The sequence below is a fragment of the Hermetia illucens genome, chromosome 4 (assembly GCF_905115235.1).
Source record: "Hermetia illucens chromosome 4, iHerIll2.2.curated.20191125, whole genome shotgun sequence".
NCBI lineage: Eukaryota > Metazoa > Arthropoda > Insecta > Diptera > Stratiomyidae > Hermetia > Hermetia illucens.
Genome location: NC_051852.1, coordinates 157556077 through 157576776, shown reverse-complemented (window position 1 = coordinate 157576776; position 20700 = coordinate 157556077). Strand labels below are relative to the sequence as shown.

The window sequence follows — 20700 nt, the reverse complement described above, 5'->3', positions numbered from 1 at the left end:
CTATGCGCCGCGTACCCCACAATAAAATACTTCCGTTTCCTCCCTTGTGGAAAGACCATTTACCACGTTCGCGGACCATGAGTCCCTTACTTTCGCGCTTAGACAAAAGCCCGACAAAGCGTCCCCTTGCCAAATTCCGCACTTGAGCTATAGCAGCCACTTTACTTCTGGTATCCAACCCGTGTCTGGAAAAGACAATGTTGTTCCAGCCGCTTTGTCTCGAATCTCAGAGGTTACAGTCTCCGCCGCGGTCGATTATACGGTAATCGCCTAGGTACAAAAAGACGACTGAGAGCTTCAGACCCAGACATCACTACGACAAACCGATTAATCACTCAAAAATACTTCTGGTCGTCCAGAACACGGACGTAAGCTCTTAGGCCAGACAGTGCATCGCCTGCTAGAAGTGTAAGGTCAACAAACACGTACGAAAAGAAGTAGGTGTATTCCCTTGGTCAATTAAGTGCGAACCCTTTGCGAGACTCGTCCGGATTCAAGTATTACCTCACAATCTTCGACAGGTTTAAGCTCTGGCCTGAAGTGAAGTCTGACAATACGACACAATCATTTGCCGAGGACCTCTGTTAAGAGTGGTGTTCCAGCCGTTATCATCACGGTTCAGGGAATGCAATTCGAATCTACTCTTTTCGCGGAGTTAGGAAAGCTCCTGGGCTTTAAACGGCACAGGACTACTGAATACCGTCCACAGTCCAATGATATGCTGGAACGTTGGCACAGGACGCTGAAGGCCGCCTGATTTTTATTTTACATTGGGGGAAAACCAATCCCCAAAATAGTGAGGACCATTCATGTCACTAGGAGGTATTAACATATATCAACTATCCTAGTTAAAAAAAAAAGAAACAGACCCTTTTCTTCTCGGAATTTCTTATCTTCTTTTCCGCTTTTCTTGGCCGAATTCATCTCATATACGTTAATTTTATATTTGTTTCATTCAAAAAACTAAAAAATTATCTGCTACGGCATTTCATTAGTTTAATGGTAGGCAATTAGTTTTCATTTTGATATCAAATATTTTGGGTAATTAATGAGTGAATAAAATTATGTTTCTTTTTGCTTATATTTCTCCAGGAAAATTTATCTAAAATGCGTAATCTTACATTTCATATGCGCATCTGTTCCTATTCAATAGATAAGTACACCCAATCTATATGTGGTAAGTATGTTCGTGTATCTCGGGCTTAGTTTTCTTACCGAGATTAAATCACAGCTACTGGTGTGAAAAGACTATCACGGTCTCTTCTTATAACAAATAGCAACGGATGGAGCTGATGACTACTAAAGATGAAAATTTACAACCCTAACGTGCAGATAATGTCCAAGTAGCTGAAACACTCAGAATGATATTTACAATATGATTTATAAAATTGCACATTATATGAATATGTACGAGAAAAAGTGAAGAAAACTTATCTTCTTAAAGTTTGCTCTTCATTTTCTTTTCGTTGTCATGTCTCAGTTCTTGAGTCAATGTAAAGATTTTAAATCTTTTTGCACTCTTGACAAAATTAGAACATTTTTTAGGATGAAATGATATTATTGCAATCAGTTGAGAAAACGACGGTAGCGTGTACACATTTCACCTTGCTAGGAATTAAATTATTCAATTATTAATCTTACGTAATAAAAACGAGTGGGAGTGTAGTTCAAGGGATTAAATGGTTCTTTACTAAAAAAATTAAATCTGATGTTATACTAGTGCCATTATTAATAAAAATTATAATTTAACTTTTTCGAAGAATTCTAAAAAAATGAGTAACGTGAAAAATAGAATGACACGGTCGATATCAATGCCGGTGAAACCCAAGTATCTTGATGAAGAGAAAAGTTTGGAGAGATCTGAAGAAAAGGAGATGCTTTTCAGCGCACATGATATCGATCAAATAGAAGAAGTCGATGAGTAAGTCGAATGTGAATAATTAAAACGAGTAGTCAACGGGTAGGAGCGAATTTAAGACTTTTTTTTAAAACTACTTCATTTACTTGTATAATAAAACCTACTACCTACTATTTGTGAGTGGTTCGCTTACCTCGGTCATTACCTATTTACGTTCGGAAAATAAAGCCATCAAGAGCGCACCGCAAATGTTACGACCTACTGGAATCCATATACCTTTGTGAAAATCCATTTCCCTTATAATTGAGCCGTTAAATTAAAGATACTGATTAATAGCAATCTGAACAAGGATTCCTGCTTCTCCTGCTTCCACATAAAACGAGAGTACCTCACTCAATGGATAGTATGCAGGTTTATGCTAAAAGACTAGATGATTTTGGCAAAGTAGGGAGATAGCCGACGATCCAAGAAGAACGGGCAACGACTGTAAAAGGCATCATTTCTTCAACCCTTTGATTGTCAATTGTGGATGCAATTTTGAAAAAAGAAACTTGAGAAAAACGGGGTTAGAGCAGTGGTTGATGCGTGGATGTAGTGATATTAGTATAAGGATGATTTGCTTAGTGTCGGAATGTGGGTTTATGGACTATAAATAGGGACCTCAGTCATACGCAAGACATGATGATGCCTCATTAAAACCGAAATACCACACTTGAACTTACCTTCACTGATACGAACACTATCTGTGTTTGTTTCTCTGGAAGCAAAACAGATAGTGCGGACCAAAAGCACACATAATTTATTATTACTTACTTGTTTATTTTGGAACTACATCGTCCCATCCTCATTTATGGCCTTATTTTATGATCGTTTCATGATTATCAACGGCGCAACAACCGGTATCCGGTCTAGGCCTGCCTTAATAAGGAACTCCAGACATCCCGGTTTTGCGTCGAGGTTCACGAATTCGGTATCACTAAAAGCTGTCTGGCGTCCTGACCTAGGCCATTGCTTCATCTCAGGCAGAGTCTGCGTCGTCTTCTTTTTCTATTATCATAGATATTGCCCTTATAGACTTTCCGGACTGGATCATCCACATCCATACGGATTAAGTGAACCGCCCACCGTAACCTGTTGAACCGGATTTTATCCACAATCAGACGGTCATGGTATCGCTCATAGCTTTCGTTGTTATGTAGACTACGGAATTGTCCATCCTCATGTAGGGGGCTGAAAATTTTTCAGAGGATTCTTCTCTCGAACGCGGCCAAGAGTTCGTAGTTTTTCTCGCTATGAATCCATGTTTTCGAGGAAAACATGGGGACTGACAAAATCATTACCTTGTATAGTAAGAGCAGAGCTTTGACCTTATGGTGTGACGTTTCGAGCGGAAGAGTTTTTGTAATCTGAGATAGGCTCTGTTGGCAGTCAAGAACCGTGGGAGGATTTCATGAACGTAGCTGATGCTGGTTGTCATTTTTCACCCTAAATAGGAGAAATTGTCAACGGTCTTAAAGCTATAGTTCCCTATCTTTATCCCTCACGTTTGACCAGTGCGGTTTGATGTCGTTGGTTGGTTGGTTCATAGTGCTGACGTTGCCACCATATATTTTGTCTTGCCTTCATCGATGTGCAGTCCAAGATATCGCGCCAATTGCCCCTTGCTCGATCTGGATGAAGGCACTTGGTACGTCTCAGGTTGATTTTCCCATGATGTCGATTTCGTCAGCATATACCAGTAGTTGGGTTGATTTGAAGAGGATGGTTCCTCTCGCATTTACGTCTGCATCGCGAGACACGTTCCTCTGGGCCAGGTTAAAGAGGACGCATGATAGGGCATTCCTTTGTCGTAGACCCTTGTTGATGTCGACTGAGAGTGATCCGGCTGCTTTTATCTGGCCTCGCACATTGGTCAGGGTCAGCCTAGTCAGTTTTATCAATTTCGTCGGGATACCAAATTCTCCCATGGCCGTGTACAGTTTTACCTTGGCTATGCTATCATAAGCGGCCTTGAAGTCGATAAAAAGATGGCGGAACTGATGGTCACATTCCAACAGTTTTTCCATCGCTTGCCACACAGACAAAATCTGATCTGCTACTGATTTACGTGGAGTAAAGCCTCTTTGGTATGGACCAATGATGTTCTGGGCGTATAGGGCTATCCGATATCTTATAGATGGTACTCAGCAACGTGATACCTCTATAATTGCCGCACTGTGTGATATCCCCTTATTATGTTTAGGACAGATAATGCCTCGTTGCCGGTCGTCAGGTATTGATTTCATTTCAGTTGATGAATCGCTTGATGTAATTGATCGCTTCCATATTTAACCAATTCGGCTGTAATTCTATCGGCACCTGGCGATTTATGATTTTTAGGGCGATTGTGAAGATTTTGCAGGGAATTATGAAGATCATTTTTTGATGCTTTATCTCTAGAATCCTTGTTTCTCCCTTCTCTGGAATCCCCGTTTCTCCCTTATGAGTATTGTGAAGCGTTATGCTGTGAATGGCTTCAGTATTAACTCTCACCTGATTGTCAGAAGGGATTCTGGGTGGTATGGTTATTCGAGCTAGGAGCACCATGCCATCGAGATAGTGATCCGAGTCTAGATTGCCCCCCCCCCCATATGTTTTGACATTCATCAAGGCTGTGAGGTGGCGGCGTTCGTCTCGTCTGAGAGGCCCACATATGTTTGTGGATCGCTTTCCGCGTAAACCAGGTATTTCCAACAATTATTTCGTGCGACACTGCTAACTGAATTATCTGCAGTCCGTTATCAGTTGCATTTTTATATAAACTATGGGAGCCGACATATCGTCGAAGACGGGCTAAAATCTTCAAGTAAGATTTTGATATCATATTTGGGACAGGCTTTCAAGGGTCCGCTCAACTGCCTCATAAAAAGTATCCTTTTTCGATTCTGCAGTCTCCTCTGTAGGGGAGTGAACGTTAATGAGGCTTACATTTTGAAATTTGCATCGCAATCGCTGTGCGCAAGTGCGTAGCTTTCCACTTATGTTTTCAAAGCCGGTAATAACAGGTTTCATTTTTTGGCTAACAAACCTACTCCGAGTAAATGGCTTACTGGATGGCCGCTATAATATATGGTGCAGTGACTTTTCTTCAGGAAGCCGGTTCCTGTCCAGCACATCTCTTGCAACGCTGTTACATCAGCTTTATATTGTGACAGTGTATCGGCTTGCTGCTGAGCAGTATTGGGTCTGTTCCATGAGAAAATGTACAAATCGTTAGTCCGTTTTTGTTGAAGGGTTCATCGTTGTAAAAGTCGTCAATTTCGTGGATTCGTAGCTTCGGTTTTTCATGTAGCACTGTCAGCCCTGCCAAAATTTCAAACTGGAGCACCAGTTGATACAATTTGTCCCGTTTTTAGACCGAAAAGACTCACCTTCATCCTTCTCCGTTTGCAGTCATTGTGAAAACTCCCAGCGATCTCCACGTGGAGGTGGAGATAGGCGTTGATGGTAGAGCTTTGGTGCCTATGCTATCCTTTGACCTCTGAAGCTCGACATTCGCTAGGCAGAAAACATAGTGCAAAGACATGGCTAAAGTTGCATCTAAAGGAGAAGTCTGTACCTTGATGGAATAATTCCAATTGCAAAAACTTGAAGAAAAATCGATTGTGAGTCTACGAAGAGCCTATGATTGAACTCATAGGCCACAATTTGACAACCAGAAATTGCGGCGCTGAAATTGCTGGTCATCGGAAAAGTTCACTTTGAAGTGGTTGCCTGTCGTGTGACGGAACAAACTTCTCTAAGGAAGTTCTTCAAATGTCTCTTGTATGGACATTTCGCGAGTTTGACTATAAAATAGGCAGGTGACTAGCATGCGTCCACAAACGATAAGGAGAGTGGCTAGACTAGTCTAATACACCAAACACCTCCAAATAAAGCAATACACAGGAGAGTATGCCATTAACCCATGGTAAGGAATTGCGTACTCCCTAAAAAGCCTAACTACTGGTGAAATAATGAATGACTCGAAAGAGGGGTGGAAACATTGATCAGAGAGCCAAACTACTGGTTCATAAAAGAGAAGCTTCAAACCTCAGCCTTAAAAAAACAAAAGAAAATATTTTTTTGAACCCTGTGGCTCAAAATCTTCCTCCGCGGAATGTTCACCCCAGCCGCTTGCTGGAAGTGGGATCTGGCGGCATATCAAATAAGCTCGGCAATGAGGATTAGACGAGCTTGTATGGAGGTGTCAAATTTGTGGTTAGACGCACTGCTTTCTGTGGATAGAGGAACGCTCGGCAGATACGTCATTAACATACTCATGTACGCATCAGGAGACGTACGTCCATGGGCATGTTCATGTACAGGTTGGGTAGGAGGGATCAAACACCAACTCGTAGATAAAAATTGTCCATGGGAATGATAACGAGAGATCAAACCAAATATGAAGAATAAGAAAGAAAATTTCTTTGAAGTGCATAGGTTCGGAAACCCAGTATCGGCTCCCGGCAATCGATAACCAGTGTCTGCAGTGCTATGTGTACTATGGAATTTAATGCTATAAGAGTGCATAGTGTTAAATGAGTGAAGTAACATAATAATGAAATAAATTAATCTCAACCATTACTAGCCAGCTCAAGGCCTGCTCTCGCAAACCATTCAAGAGGCGAATGTGGTGGTAATCTACCGCAATATGGGCATATAGAAAGCATGCCATACATGCCACTGCCGGAAGCCCACTTTGTCAGCGCAAAAGCCAACGAGGTCCATATCTTCAATTGTTATGCCCTTTCTAATGCCACAATAACGCAATATGAAGAGCTTGGTTTTGAACGCCCTAAATTATTGCGATTTCAACGGATGGACAATGAAGTGGGGAAACCGAGGGGCGAATACAATTGGTCAAATCTTACTTGAAATCTCCACAGAGTTGGGTAATGTACTAGTTAAATCTGGATGTATGTTCACCTTCCGAGGCAGAGGGTTAGGCCCGATCATCAGTCTGACAGTTGGTAAGAAGACTGGTCTGTCACCGCCACACCCGCCGGACCATTTTTCTTAACATTTCAAAGGGGGGAGGCGACAGCCGCTGCCTACAAGGTTGTAATGGGCAAGAATCCTGTGAAAAAAACACTCCAAATTACTTGTCCACGACCTTTGTTCCAAATAATGGCAGTTCTTTTCCCACAATACGCAAACAATAAACCCCTGTCAACGGTTCAGTAGGATGTTTTTTTGATCACCGTGGTCACCAAGGAGGAGCTACAAAAGATCTGTGGACGGATTCCTGGATTCCAAACAACGCCCTGAAGCTGATTCGCTCCTATGTGTTCAAGACAGCGTCCTTCAGAACATCAAGTCTGCATCGAAAGTGCGGTAACATCTCATTCGGTGATAGATACTAAAAATCGTTACCCCTATACAGCGAGTTCAGACCAATCTGTCTGCTTGGTAAGAACCCTAGAATGGTTGGCGTCCCGAATTCAGATGCAGCGGTGCCATAAAGTTGGGTTGTTTCAGTACTGTTCACTGATGAGTACTAAATTAGCTTCGATCACTGAGCGATTGCACGCTAGTAGATATTTACCTGTAGGATGCTTATCATGTTAACCGCGTCCTAGCTCTTTCCAGTTCTGCTTTGAAGACTGCACAGCACTCTTATCAGATGCGCTCCGATCCCTGCATAGAACGCAACTCTCCTTTTCGTAGCAGGTATTCGCTTTATGGTCTACCTGGCCGCATCCACGACACGTTGCCCTTCGCCGATTACCCGCCCAATTCTGGTTTTCCCACTGTTAAGGAGCTTTCCCGCGTAGTGCTCGCCAACTTTCACTATAGCGAGTTTTTGACCTCGCCAGCTCGCAGAGGTGATACCAATGCGGGTATAATTTGCATCAGGACTTTTCTGTGAGGCAGTTAAGGTCTCGAATATCCATGTGAGTTGTAGGCTAGAAACGAAAACTTTCTCTCCCAGTAGTTTATCTGTTGTCCTCGGGCCTAATTCGACAAGCACTCCAACACCCTTCCGTTTCCGAATGAAAGACATTTCTCTCGCCGTTGTCCTCGGGTTTGATCATATAACAGATTTCATTGAAAATTTCTGCAAAGGTCTTACCTTCCGTCGGCTTAATGAGCAGAGCTGGCAGTCTAGTCCTCCTTTGTCCCCAAGGTTTTTTTTTGATGCTCCGTCTTTCGTGTCAGCCTTAATTTTAGGCAGATGATTTTCTGACGACTTGTTGTTTCCTCTTGTCCTTCTTCGCCTTCTTCTTTTGAGCCTGGAGAATAGGTACTGTTTTCTGCCGTGTTTGCTTTGCAGTGTTCTCAGCAAGGGGTGCGGTTTCTTCTGGTTTTCACGCATCCTTTTTTTACTCTCCATGTTCGTCTGGTCAGTTTCAGCAGTTTCCACTGCGCCTTTTTTCACAACAACAGCATTACGTGGTACTATCTGCATTGCCGTCTCTGTCTCAGGTGCCGCATCTGGTCGGGTACTTCAGTCCTTGTTGCGCTTTCCGCTGAGTGTCGAAGCGAGTGAAGCATTTTCGTGCTGCATTCAAACGCAGCCAACTCTTTCTACATTTCCACTGTCTCCTTTTGGAGTTTGAACGGGGGAGGTCTGCTTCAAATTCAAGCGCAAGATGATGAGCGTCAGTTGGGATATACGTGGATGTGCAAGGAAATAAAGAGAGGTGGCGCCCGGGGAGGCTGGAAAGGAAGAGATCGAGAGCGCAGCCCAAGGAGTTTTTGGTGGTATTGAAGCGCAGAGCCAGTGTTCATAAAAGAAGAAAGTAGAAAGGAAGAATCGGAGAGGTTGTTGGAAGGAATTGTCACAGCAGAAAGTGGTGTACCCTTGGGGGAGCTCGGAGTTTAATATGGCATCGTCCAGCTAGCTTTCGGAAATGCAGATGGCATGGTGTTTCTGAGCTAGTGCAGATAAATTGAAGGCCCCAGCTTTGTTTTTAAACCCAAAACATTCTGATAAAATATACGGACAGTAAACATGGATCCAGTTATATGGTTCGGCGAGGCAGGTGGGTTGTCCAGAAATTTACAACAAAATGGGGGCGCTTATATGGCTTAATGAATACACCTTCAGGCCAGAAGGAGGGGTTGTCGGGGACGTCAACTTTGTGAGGGTAAGTAACCTTGAAAAAAACAATCACCCGGTCGGCATTGTAGTCTTTTGTCAGTTTGACGCAGGCCAGAGAAGAAAGTAAATCAACTTTGCTCTTTATGTACTCCAGAACATCGTCCGTAGAAGTTGCGAACGCCAGCCTGGAGATAAAGAGCTGCTTAGGAGGGGACGCCACCTTTAACCTGGGGCCACTGATATGGGTGTATGAAGTACTAGGATATATGGCAGCGGCGGGAAGTGGAGCTTCGTTGGCGACAGGAACGATGTCAAAAAGTGGAGCGGCTCTGTTCCGTTTCGTTGAAGGCGCGAGGGAACGAGGCAGGATGGGAGCCTCGGTGGACTGTAACTCGTCAGAGACGCCACTCCTCGTACCTACGTTAAAAATCGTTAATGATCCCTGGGGGGGGGGGCAACAAGTTCGAATAATGCACGTATTGCTCAATTCATTGCAGTTTGGAAGTAGCATTAGTCCTTTACATGTCCATATACTCAATTGACACAAACTAGTTATTCGCTTTCCGTGTCCATCTTTAACGAGTTCGCTAGCACACGTAAATATTTTCATGATATTCAATAGAAAAGCGTCGAAACTTTTAACGAGCTTGTTAGGAATTCATATTAGAAAATTGAAACTTCTCCTGAATCATATTGATACCATACAAAAAGGATATTTCTTGCAACCCCATTTGTACTGAATTCTCAGTATTTTCGCTCAGTGAAACCTTTTCATTTTAACGAAGCAAAGCAAATTAAAGTTTCAAAATTGTTTGGAAAAATCTTATACATGTGTTGCTTACAAATTTCTAAATAGATATCATGTGTGTACATAGATATGATTAAATTTTCATTAATTGTTTTTAGGCAGGACGAGAACTTTGCTGATGAAGGCAACGTTTGCCGGCGTGCTTCGCATCATGAATTCCCTCATAATTTGGAGCGCAAATCTTCACAGGAGCATCAGCAGGAGCAACATAATGAAATGCATCCTGACGAACATGGAGGAGACTCAAACCACACCCATCGGAATGGTACTTGCAATCAGCCATATTTTCAACATTCCATTTTATATAATTAATTTGTATTTGAATATGTGCCAGGCTCAAAAATGGAGACTGCTATTCATAGTCCTTGCATTTATGAGGAACCTGATAAATTCCAGTTTACTTATCCCCATCGTGTCATTTCTTCATCGGGTCAGCAGAACATCAAATTCACCAAGATCCCGAAGCGACTGTGGCAATATTTCAAGGATCTAGTTACAACTACGGTAATTTCATCAAGTCTTTAACCCACTTTGTTCCCAATTGAAAGATTGCGGCTGTTGCAGAGATATAGTAGTTACGAATTAACAACCGATTTCCTTCATTCCTATTCAGGTCGAGTGGAAGTGGAGATACACTATAACCCTCTTTATTTCCGGTTACTTCATTGTTTGGTATTTATGCACGGCGATTTGGTACTTAATCGCAGATGCCCACGGCGATTTGTCCTTCAATGAAACAACAGGTGAACGACTCAACGATGGTGAGCAGACTTGTGTGAAAGGCGGTGACACCTTCACTGGCTTGTTTATCTACACAATGGAGACCCACACGTCGATAGGTTTCGGCGAACGCTATCCAACAGATGAATGTCCTGAAGGAGTGTTTTTCTATGCTGCCCAATTGATATTGTACATCGGAGTTGAGGGGATGCTCATCAGTATAGTTTATATGAAGGTAGCGAAACCGTCGAGACAAATAGCCAAGCCGAAGTTCAGCAAGAGAGCAGTGGTGAGCAATTAGATATAAAATCGATAGTGATTTACGGATAAAATAACAATTTATAAAGAAGAATGTGCTTTGTTGGCTTCTATTTGATCAAGGTTTGTTTGCGGGACGGAAGGCATTGCCTCGTCATTCGAATATGTGACCGAAATGAACAGCAAATTATTGGGACCAAAGTTACTGTCTACCTGTTGCAGAACAAAAGGTGAATAAAAAGCATACTGCTGACCTCAGATACTCCGACCTACGGATAGCATATAGATATATATCGAACCTAATAGAATTCAGGACTGAAGAAATCGAACGTGTTTCTTGCAATCATTTTTTTCTGAAACTTCTTGATAATGTAGGGTGAAGTGGGGTGATGTGCAACAAGGGGTGAAAGGCGATCATCCGATGTCACTCCGTTCGGCTAGCGAAAGATTCGAGTTGGTTTCCTCAACTTTATCACGGCATTTAAAAAAGTTGAATGCGAAGTTTCCACCAGCTGAGTGCAGTTTTACCCGCGTTATAGACAACGAAACGCTAAATTTTTTTAAATCAGCTACTACTCTTGGTGGAAAGCCGCTAATTTTCCTAATTATAAACTAAAATCTCCTTTTTAAGGTTTTATGTAAAACAAAACCTTATTAAAATCGGTTTATTGTCTGTCTGTCTGTCCGTTTTTTTTTTGAGGAGGTGGAAATCTTCAAAAGACACTGGCACACACCGGCGTGTGGGATATTTACCCACTAAAACCACCCCCAACTCCCTCCTTGCCCTGCCGAACCACCATAAAGTATTACATCACGGAGCGGAGTCAGCTCACTCTAGCTTAATCCCATTTCTTCTATACGTGGCGCACGTGACCGTGCTTTTCTCCTTTCCTCTGCCTTTCGCAGTTTATCTTGAAGTTGACCGCATCCCAATTCTTTCGTTGTACTAGCATTTTCGGCACCAGATTTTCTGGTACCAGCACCTCTCCTAGAGTCTCCTCTAGATTCCTCCTTTCTTCCACAAATCTCGGACAGTGGAAGAATACATGCTCTGGGTCCTCTGGGACTCCATCACAATTTGGACAGTCGAGTGAGGTCTCCAATTTAAACCTGTGAAGGTATTGGAGATATCCTCCATGTCCCGTGAGAAACTGGGTTTGATTATAATTAATCTCACCGTGTCGTCTCTCCAACCACTCCTTGATGGCAGGAATAAGCCTGTAAGTCCACCGACCGTTTCCGAGCGCTCCCACCGCTCTTGTCATCTATTTATGGATCTCTCTCTCTCTCAGTGTTCTTCGTCTGCAATAAGGGAGAGATTGGTTTCGCATGGTATATATTCTCCATCTAATCTGCCAAGATGTCAATCGGCATCATTCCAGAGATGACGAATGCTGCATCATCTGAGATAGTCCTGAAGGCAGCGCATACCCTCAGGGCTCTCCTCCTGTAGACTGCATTCAGTTTGCTAGTGTTAACTGACATCCGCATCGCCTCGCTCCAAACTGGGGTCGCATAGAGCATGATTGAGGTCACCACTTTGGCTATAAGCAACCTAGAGGTATGCCGTGGCCCTCCCACATTCGGCATCATCCTCGCCAAGGCCATACTAGCCATGGATGATTTATCACAAATATACTGTACGTGTTGCTTATAGCTGAGCTTCCTGTCTATCACCACCCCCAAGTATTTGATGGTCGGCTTGGAAGTGATGATATAATTCCCGATTATAACACAGGTGTAATTTCTCTTCCGGCGCTTCGTGATGAGGACCGCTTCTGTTTTTTTCCTTCGCAAGCGTCAGACCAGAGCTCTCTAACCAGCATTTGACAGCACTGATTGCTTCCCTTGAGTATAACTCAGCATCTTCGAGATGCTTTGCGACAACAACCAGTGCTATGGCGTCAGCGTAACCCACCACTGTGGCTTCCTCCGGAAGGAGAAGATTAAGTACATCGTTGTACATGATGTTCCACAGTAGTGGACCCAATACGGAGCCCTGCGGGACACCCGCGGAAACAACGTATTCCTGGGGTCCGTCATCGGTGTCATACCAGAGCCTCTTTTTAGTTAAATAACTATCAACGATAGCAGCGAGATAGGCGGGAATACCAACCTTCGCTAAAGATTTCCGTATTAGTTTCCAATTAGCCGAATTGAATGCATTTTTCACATCCAGGGTTACTACCACGCAATATTTGCTGGTACTACTCTTTCCGTGAATTGCATCTTCGACCAAGCCAGCAACCAATTTGATGGCATCAATGGTTGATCTGGTTTTTCGGAACCCATACTGCCGATTTGAAAGGCCGCCTTGACTCTCAACAACAGGGAGTAATCTATTATAAATTACCCGCTCTAACATTATCCCCACCATGTCCAAAAGACATATGGGTCGGTATGACGATGGTTCACCTGAACGCTCACCAGGCTTAGGCAGAAGTGCCAACTTCTGTCGCTTCCATGCCACTGGAAATATTCCCTCGGACATGCACGCTTCGAACAACGCAGCGAACATGTGCGGTCTGGATTTCACGGCAAGCTTAAGGGCCTTATTCGGTACTCCGTCCAGGCCCGGCGCTTTATTGTCTCCTATTCTACCGCAGATCTCCAGCAACACGTCTCTGGTGACTGGCGGGATTGTCTATCCGCCTGTCTATCTGTCTGTCTGTCCGTCACACGCATTTTTCTCGGAGACTGTAGCAGCGATTGATACCAAATTTGGTGGAAAGGTAGGAACTGTGAACGCTCACGCACACAATGAGTTACAACCTTTTACGTTGAATTTAAGGAGAGATCCCCGTACATGAAAAAGGGGTTGTATTTCTTTTTTCATCAAATATAGTCACGTGGGATACCGAATGAAAGGTCTCGCTAAATACTTTCCAAAGCTGATCTTAGATTTGACATTTATTGGAAAGGCGGAGAATTCGAGGGGTCGAAAGTGATCATTTATTTCACGGGGCCATTCTCAGAAACTGATCAACCGAAAAATTTGAAAAAAATCAAGAGGCTGCCACTATATGGTGACTAGGCTCCGAAATACCTTCCATGCCGATCTCCCTTCAAATAAAGTTAATAGTAGTATATTACTATAAATTTCAATAATTGGCTGCAGAACCCCCCTTAATATTGTGTATGCGTATATACATGTTACGTACTAATCGGACAAATTAACATTCAAATGTCTTTATAAAAGAGATACACAAAACCGTTCATGCCTAAAGCGTCCGGTTTCCCGCCTGTTTTGTCTTTCTTTGGAAGGTAGAAAGGTTCAAAATCTACCGCTGGGTCCTGTCATACGATTATGTGAGACTTTTACTCACTAAAACCATCTCCTTTTCCTTCGCTTACCCCGCGGGACTGCCATTCCGGTATTACGTCGCGGGGCAGGATCAGTTACCAACTGCGTCCCGTGTTGTTATTTGTGACTTTCCTCCTTCTTCAGCGGATTGTGAATCGCCTTCGTTAATATTTCCACCGCTCTCCAAGATGTTTCAGAGGCTAGCATATGGTTCACAATATTCTCGGGTGTTAACCATGCCTCGGCGTCAATTTTCACCTCCACTCTGTGTGCGGCGAACCGCGGGCAGTTGAAAGCAACATATTCCGTATCCCCTGGAATCATCACTCATGCCGGGCATTATGGGGAGTTGCCACGCTCGAAGCGATAAAGGTATGCACGGTACCCTCCATGTCCACTTAGGAATTTAGTTAGGTCGTAACTAACCTCGCTATGCCTTCGTTTGATCCATTTTGAGAAATCTGGAATAATCCTGTGTGTCTAGCGTCGTTTGGGTGAATCATCCGATTTTTTTTGCCATTCCAGAATAGATTCACTTCGTGCTAATTGCCGACGATACGTATAGTAATCGCTGATTGCATATGATGGGTCATAGAGGCATCAACCCTCCTTCGCCAAGATGTCAATGGGGACCATACCTGCTATCACACAGACTGCTTCGTCTGATGTTGTACGGTAAGCGCACTACGTTCGCAATGCACTCAATCGGTATGGAACTGCGATTTTCCTTTTATTCGCGCACCTAGAGCAAGATGGAGCTCACAGGTCTCGAGATAAGAACCCGATGGTTTTGCCAAGGTCAACCTATATTTGGTAACATTCTTGTCAACAATGTAGCCACCCCGAAAGCTTTAGTTACTGAATTTTCAAAATGGGACCTGAATTTCAGCCTTTTGTCAACTGTGACTCCTTGGTAGTTAAGCGTTGGCTGCGACTGTATTATGTGTTCACCAACCCTAACCTTTATCGACGATTGCATCCTCGATTCCTCGGTTTTATGCTCTGCGATCGTCAGACCAGCTTCCTCCACCCAAGACCTAATTTCAAAAATTGCCTCGTTTGTGAGTACCTCGATCTCATCAATATCTTGTGCCACGATAGTCACTCCCATGTCATCTGCGAAGCCAATGATTGTTACTCCTGTGGGCAGTTGCAACTTTAAAATTCGGTCATACATTATTATTTGTAGGAGAGGACCGAGAGCTGATCCTTGTGAAACCCCGCAGGTTGTTTTATACATCTTAAGTCCATCGTCCGAATTGTATCACAATATCCTCTCCTGGAGAAAGTACATGACTATGTGCACCAGGAACTTAGGAGCGCCCTATTTGGCTAAAGCCGCAATTATTTTGTTCCATTTGACCGTGTTTAAGGCATTCTTCACATCGAAAGCAACTACCGCGCAAGATTCAATGGCCTCCATTGCTTTTTCCGCAATTTTCGTTGACGTGCTGATCGCAATGACAGTAAATCTTGCCTTTCGGAATCCGAACTGCCTGTTTGAGAGACCACCCTCCTTTCCTGCGATTGGTACAAGCCTATTGAAGATGACCCATTCGAAGCGTTTGCCGATGCCGTTTAGCAGGCATTTAGGCCTATAAGACGAAGGATCACCCAAAGATTTATTTGGCTTTGGGATTAGCAAAAGCTTCTGTTTCCTCCATTTTTCCGGGAAATCCCATCTCTGAGGCACGTCGTACATGTTTCAACGAATCACCTTCGAACTGATTTCACGGCCACTGTCAGTGCTTTATTCGGAATGTTGTCTAAACCTGGGGCTTTATTTTCGGCAATCGCGGCTTCCTGGACTTCTTCAGTGGTTACCTCGGGAATTTCATCAGGATCTATCTGGACAGTGGGTAAGTTCGCTTCACTTGAAACTTGTGGCAAGAGAGTACTAATGATATCCCACAGCACATCAGGGTTGGTGATTGGCGGTGAGCGCTTACTCTTGATTGACTCCATAACTGCCTTGTATGCACCTCCCCATGGGTCGAAGCAGTTTCCTTGTATAACTTTTAGAAGTATTCAGTTTTACTTCTGGAAAGATGGGAACTGTCAACGCTCAGACATACAGTGTGTTACATCCTTTTACGTCGAATTTAAGGGTGTACATGCAAAAGGGGAGTGTAAATCTTTTTCACTAAATATGGTCATGTGGGGTACCAAAGGAAAGGCCTCGATTAGTGCTTTCCGAACCCGGTCTTAGTTTTGATATTTATTGGAAATGTGGGGAAGTGCGAGAGATCATTTCTTTCACGGACCCTCTCTTAGAAACTACTCAACCAAAAAATCTGAAAAAAAAATCAAGACGCTGCCACTATATGGGCCCAGGCTCCGAAATACCTACCATAACGATATCGATTCAAATAAAGTTAATAATAGTATGTTACTATAATTTTTAATAATTAGCTGCACGATTCCTCTTAAGTTGATCCTTGCATCACGAAATTTTGCAATAATGTGGGCAAGAACATAGAGCAAGATTTTACCAAGTTTACTGGAAATCGCACTATTGTGTGTGTGTGTGTGTGTTTGAGGTGGGGGAGAGGCAAAGCCTCTGAGTACTCAGATCTTAGTGGTCAATTGTATTCGATTCCCCCGTCTAACGGATTGGATATGGAAACGAAAGCAGCTGGATAACAGTGGCAGATTTTGTCGTTTTCCTGAAGCATTTCATCAAGTTCACTTCGGCCTCGAAAGACACGAAAGTCCTGGGGGTTTAACGTGAGTACCTGCCGTGAAGGCTTAATCCCACGGTCCTCTCCGGACACGGATTGATTTTGTGACCACAATCAGAGCCCCGCCATGCAAGCACAGCGGTCCTGGTTTATACTGAGTGCAGGCTCAGCATTCATACCAGTGGATGCGAGGCCTATCTAACACCTCTGCCGTAACTAAGGGGTACGGCACCCAAGTTGTACAGCGCAACTCCACGCTTGAGCTCCGAGGAGCTCTGCCCGCGATGTAGGCATAACCACAACCACCATGAAACTCCCACTAGGAGGCCAACCGCAAATAACCGGACCGAGAACACATCCTCCAGGGATTCTCCTGGAGCATATGCTCTCAGAGGGCCATCCCGGTTCTCATGGTACCAGATAACCTCCGGTAAGGCTTCGTGGCAGAGCCACGTCAGATGAGTTCCTTGCAGACTCGGGTCTGATCACTCTCCTCGAGTACGTGGGGACGGAACTCCCCAACGGGTTAACTGGGGCCTCGAAAGACAATCCGCTACTGTTGATCATTAACGTTTCAATCGAAACTGTACATTGATGATGGCATTACTATCTTGACACTGCCACCCCATTGTAACCATCACATGCAACCCCTGGATCTGCCTTTTTCTGGTCCCGTCAAAAATTCATATGAGGTGAAAGTCCATGAATGGTGTCTCTGTAATGCCGGGCGGAAGTTCGAGATACACCATGTAGCTGGAGAGATGGATAAGGTATTGATTTAGATATTGAGGATACTGGAAGTCCACTTGATGACGGACCAGACCACTTGGGAAGCAACTTACTTCCTCTTTTGTAGTCAACGGACTCCTCTTTTTTGGGTTAAACACCCAAGTTTTCAATAAAGGACAAAAAAACTGACTGACGGTTTCGTCCAGGGCGTTACTTTCAGTCACGTTGCTCCCAGGGCAGAAGTGAGGCAGCGTCTGATGAGTTGCTTCTGCCCTGGACGAAATCGTCAGTCAACTTTTTCGTTCTTTGTTGATTTAGAGCTAGACAGGCTTGAATATCCGAAAAGGCTTGGCATGAAAGGGCATTTTTCTAGTAAATTCTGACATATTTATAGTTGACAATTTTCTTGGGGCAGACATTAGCAATAAGAATCTAATGTCCAAAGAACCCGATGAAGAGGGAGACGTATGCAATATGGTTTTCCTAAATAACGATATGAACATTGATCGCACTAGAGAGGCGTCAACAATAGAGTCTGATATTGCAAGCATATCAACTGCAATAGCATCCACATCTTCTAGGTTCACTGCAGCGTCCACATCCCAATCACTTCGGACAGCATTAGTTGCTGTTGGTTCAGTTCATTTTGCTGCTCCAACACCAAAAGCCCATCGTGACAGAAAACCGTTGAAAAACAGCATTATGATATCGTCACAAACCACTGTGATTTGCAAAGAAAAGCCACTGAATGGGGCGGGGGGAAAAGTTGACACAATCGCCGTAGAAGCAGGTCAAAGATCAGAGTGAAATTATGCGGTGTTTCCAACGATTAATTAATTGAAATAATAAAACTTGTTGTTTCTTTTTCGTTGGTGTGGATATTTATTCTTGCAAATACCGATATTTCGGCAACCACTTGTTCCCTTCATCAGTGCAAACAAGTTTGCTCATCTATAGACATTATGTTCTATTTATACTACTCTATATTACGACTAAAAACTTATATCTAGGTCCTGAAAAAGAAAATAAATATTTAATTTAACTACCTAATAGCTAATGTACCTTAAAACTTATATCTAGGTCCTGAAAAAGAATATTTAATTCACTTCCTAATAGCTAATTTATCAATCCTAAAACAAGACGAGATTATTTTATTTTAGGATTGATAAATTAGCTATTAGGAAGTGAATTAAATATTCTTTTTCAGGACCTAGATATAAGTTTTAAGGTACATTAGCTATTAGGTAGTTAAATTAAATATTTATTTTCTTTTTCAGGACCTAGATATAAGTTTTTAGTCGTAATATAGAGTAGTATAAATAAAACATAATGTCTATAGATGAGCAAACTTGTTTGCACTGATGAAGGGAACAAGTGGTTCCCGAAATATCGGTATTTGCAAGAATAAATATCCACACCAACGAAAAAGAAACAACAAGTTTTATTATTTCAAAGGTCAAAGATAACGCTCAGCCACCGAGAAAAAACCTTCTTCTTGTAGCTTTGCACTGATGAAGGGGGTAAGTTGCTCCCAAAATATATATTTACATTGGAAACTAAAAATTCTAGTTTTAAGGAAGATACCCTTGTCTACCTATATTTAATATTTACAGCCATTTATGTAGATATGATTGCATGTATTACCTGATTTTCATTGCATGTATTGAGATTTTCCCGGAACATCAAAAAAAGTGTTGCACATCACCCCACTTCACCCTACTATATCAACAGGTTTCTTACGACAGAATCTAAAGTTTGATCAATAAACCTCCTTTTTTTCTTACCTTAACGTTTGATTAAAGTAAATAACTGTTTCTTTGAATTGCAGCACCCTAGAAGGGGAGTTCATACAAAAGTCTCCAATTAAGCTCACGATCGAAGGAGACGGCAATCCATGTCTCCTATGGCCAACGACAATTTGCCATGTAATTAATAAAAAAAGTCCTTTCTACAAATATACCGCTGCAGACTTTGCCAGAAAGGAATTTGAGATAATTGTATCTTGCACCGGTACTTCAGCTTCCACAGGACAATTTACTGAGTGCTTAGCGTCTTATGTACCGAATGAAATCTATTGGGGCGAACAATTTACCAACATCATTCATTATAATTGGAAGCGCGGCTGGTACGTCGTGGATTATGATAATTTCGACAAGACCGTCTCGGTAAGATAAAAAAATTAGAAAATGAGATTCCTTCAAACAGTTTTGTTTATTTTTTGAAATTATAGGTAGGCATGCCGGTGTATAGTGCTCATCAGTTCCATCAGATGTTGAAGGCAGCGAGGAAGAAATCTCGTGAGCAAAAATAATTATCTTTTACTTGTTTAGGAAATTGTAGTGGAAAAGATGTCAACAGACAAATTCCCGATCTTTTGAAGCATAATTTTGATAAATGCTTTAATAAATCATCATCTTGATAGCCTTTTGCATCTGCCTTTCAAAATCCAAAGAATCAACTTTCAGAATTGATTGCTTTAATATATAATAGATACTTCTGCAAGGATTTAATAAAATCATTTCAATAGATGCATTTTTGCATTTTTATTAACATAAGCAAAGAATTCTTGAATAATAGGAGCTAATAATCTGTTATGGAATACAGCCTTCTGGGAGCCAGTCTACCTATCTCTAGGGTTGATATGTGGTTTCAAAGGAACCAAACCTCTCGACTACCAAAACCACTAGTGGGTGGTGACTACCACACCTTGTACGCGGTTCGCCCTACGGATCTAGACCAAGGAGGCCCCGCCTAAGTTTGCAGTTGGGACCGCCTCAGTCAGTGAGACTGACTTTATCGCGCTACGGGGGACCTTCTGACACCCATACTCGTGGAAATTATATGAGTGATACAATAAAACAAACCAAGAATTTAAACAACAAACAAGAGGGACCCCGTACCCCACACAAACTGGCACATCAGGCGAAGGCATATCTCCACACCACTGAGAGCCAGTTGACTACATCCAAGAAGGGGGCTCAAGTAGGAACAACCAAGGGTTAACGTATTAGACATCAGAAAGGGAACAGGCCTCAGTAGTGCAAGTGCTAAATTATATCTGTGCTATTTGAAGAAAGGAGGAGGCCTTTAGGAAAGCTCAGGACAAATCTAAGCCCTTATTATCGGACAAGAAAGCAGGGACTAACGGAAATCACCCCCCAAGGGCGAAATGCTCCTAAGAAACCTAAACCCGGTCCCAAGCGAGCGGAAGTCTCGGGGCGGTCAAGAGTGGAGATATGAGCCAGAAGAACTGCAGTTAGTTATGCTAATGCGGTA

The 20700-nt window shown here is 42.9% G+C and overlaps 1 protein-coding gene across 1 annotated transcript; it reads left to right on the top strand.

The window, feature by feature from the left end:
• Nucleotides 1-1739: 1739 nt before the first annotated feature.
• On the top strand, nt 1740-19953 carry LOC119654769 (ATP-sensitive inward rectifier potassium channel 15-like). The gene is made up of 7 exons (XM_038060310.1): nt 1740-1921; nt 9831-9997; nt 10067-10236; nt 10346-10741; nt 10834-10940; nt 19253-19589; nt 19655-19953. The coding sequence occupies exons 1-7, from the start codon at nt 1773-1775 to the stop codon at nt 19733-19735; spliced, it is 1407 nt and encodes a 468-aa protein (XP_037916238.1). The 5' UTR covers nt 1740-1772; the 3' UTR covers nt 19736-19953.
• The last annotated feature ends 747 nt before the right edge of the window (nt 19954-20700 follow it).

Coding starts and splice junctions, on each gene's coding strand:
- LOC119654769 (XM_038060310.1), top strand. CDS start 1,773: ATGAGTAACGTGAAAAATAGAATGACACGGTCGATATCAATGCCGGTG. Junction 1,922..9,830: donor CAAATAGAAGAAGTCGATGA/GTAAGTCGAATG, acceptor AATTGTTTTTAG/GCAGGACGAGAACTTTGCTG. Junction 19,590..19,654: donor ATTTCGACAAGACCGTCTCG/GTAAGATAAAAA, acceptor TTGAAATTATAG/GTAGGCATGCCGGTGTATAG.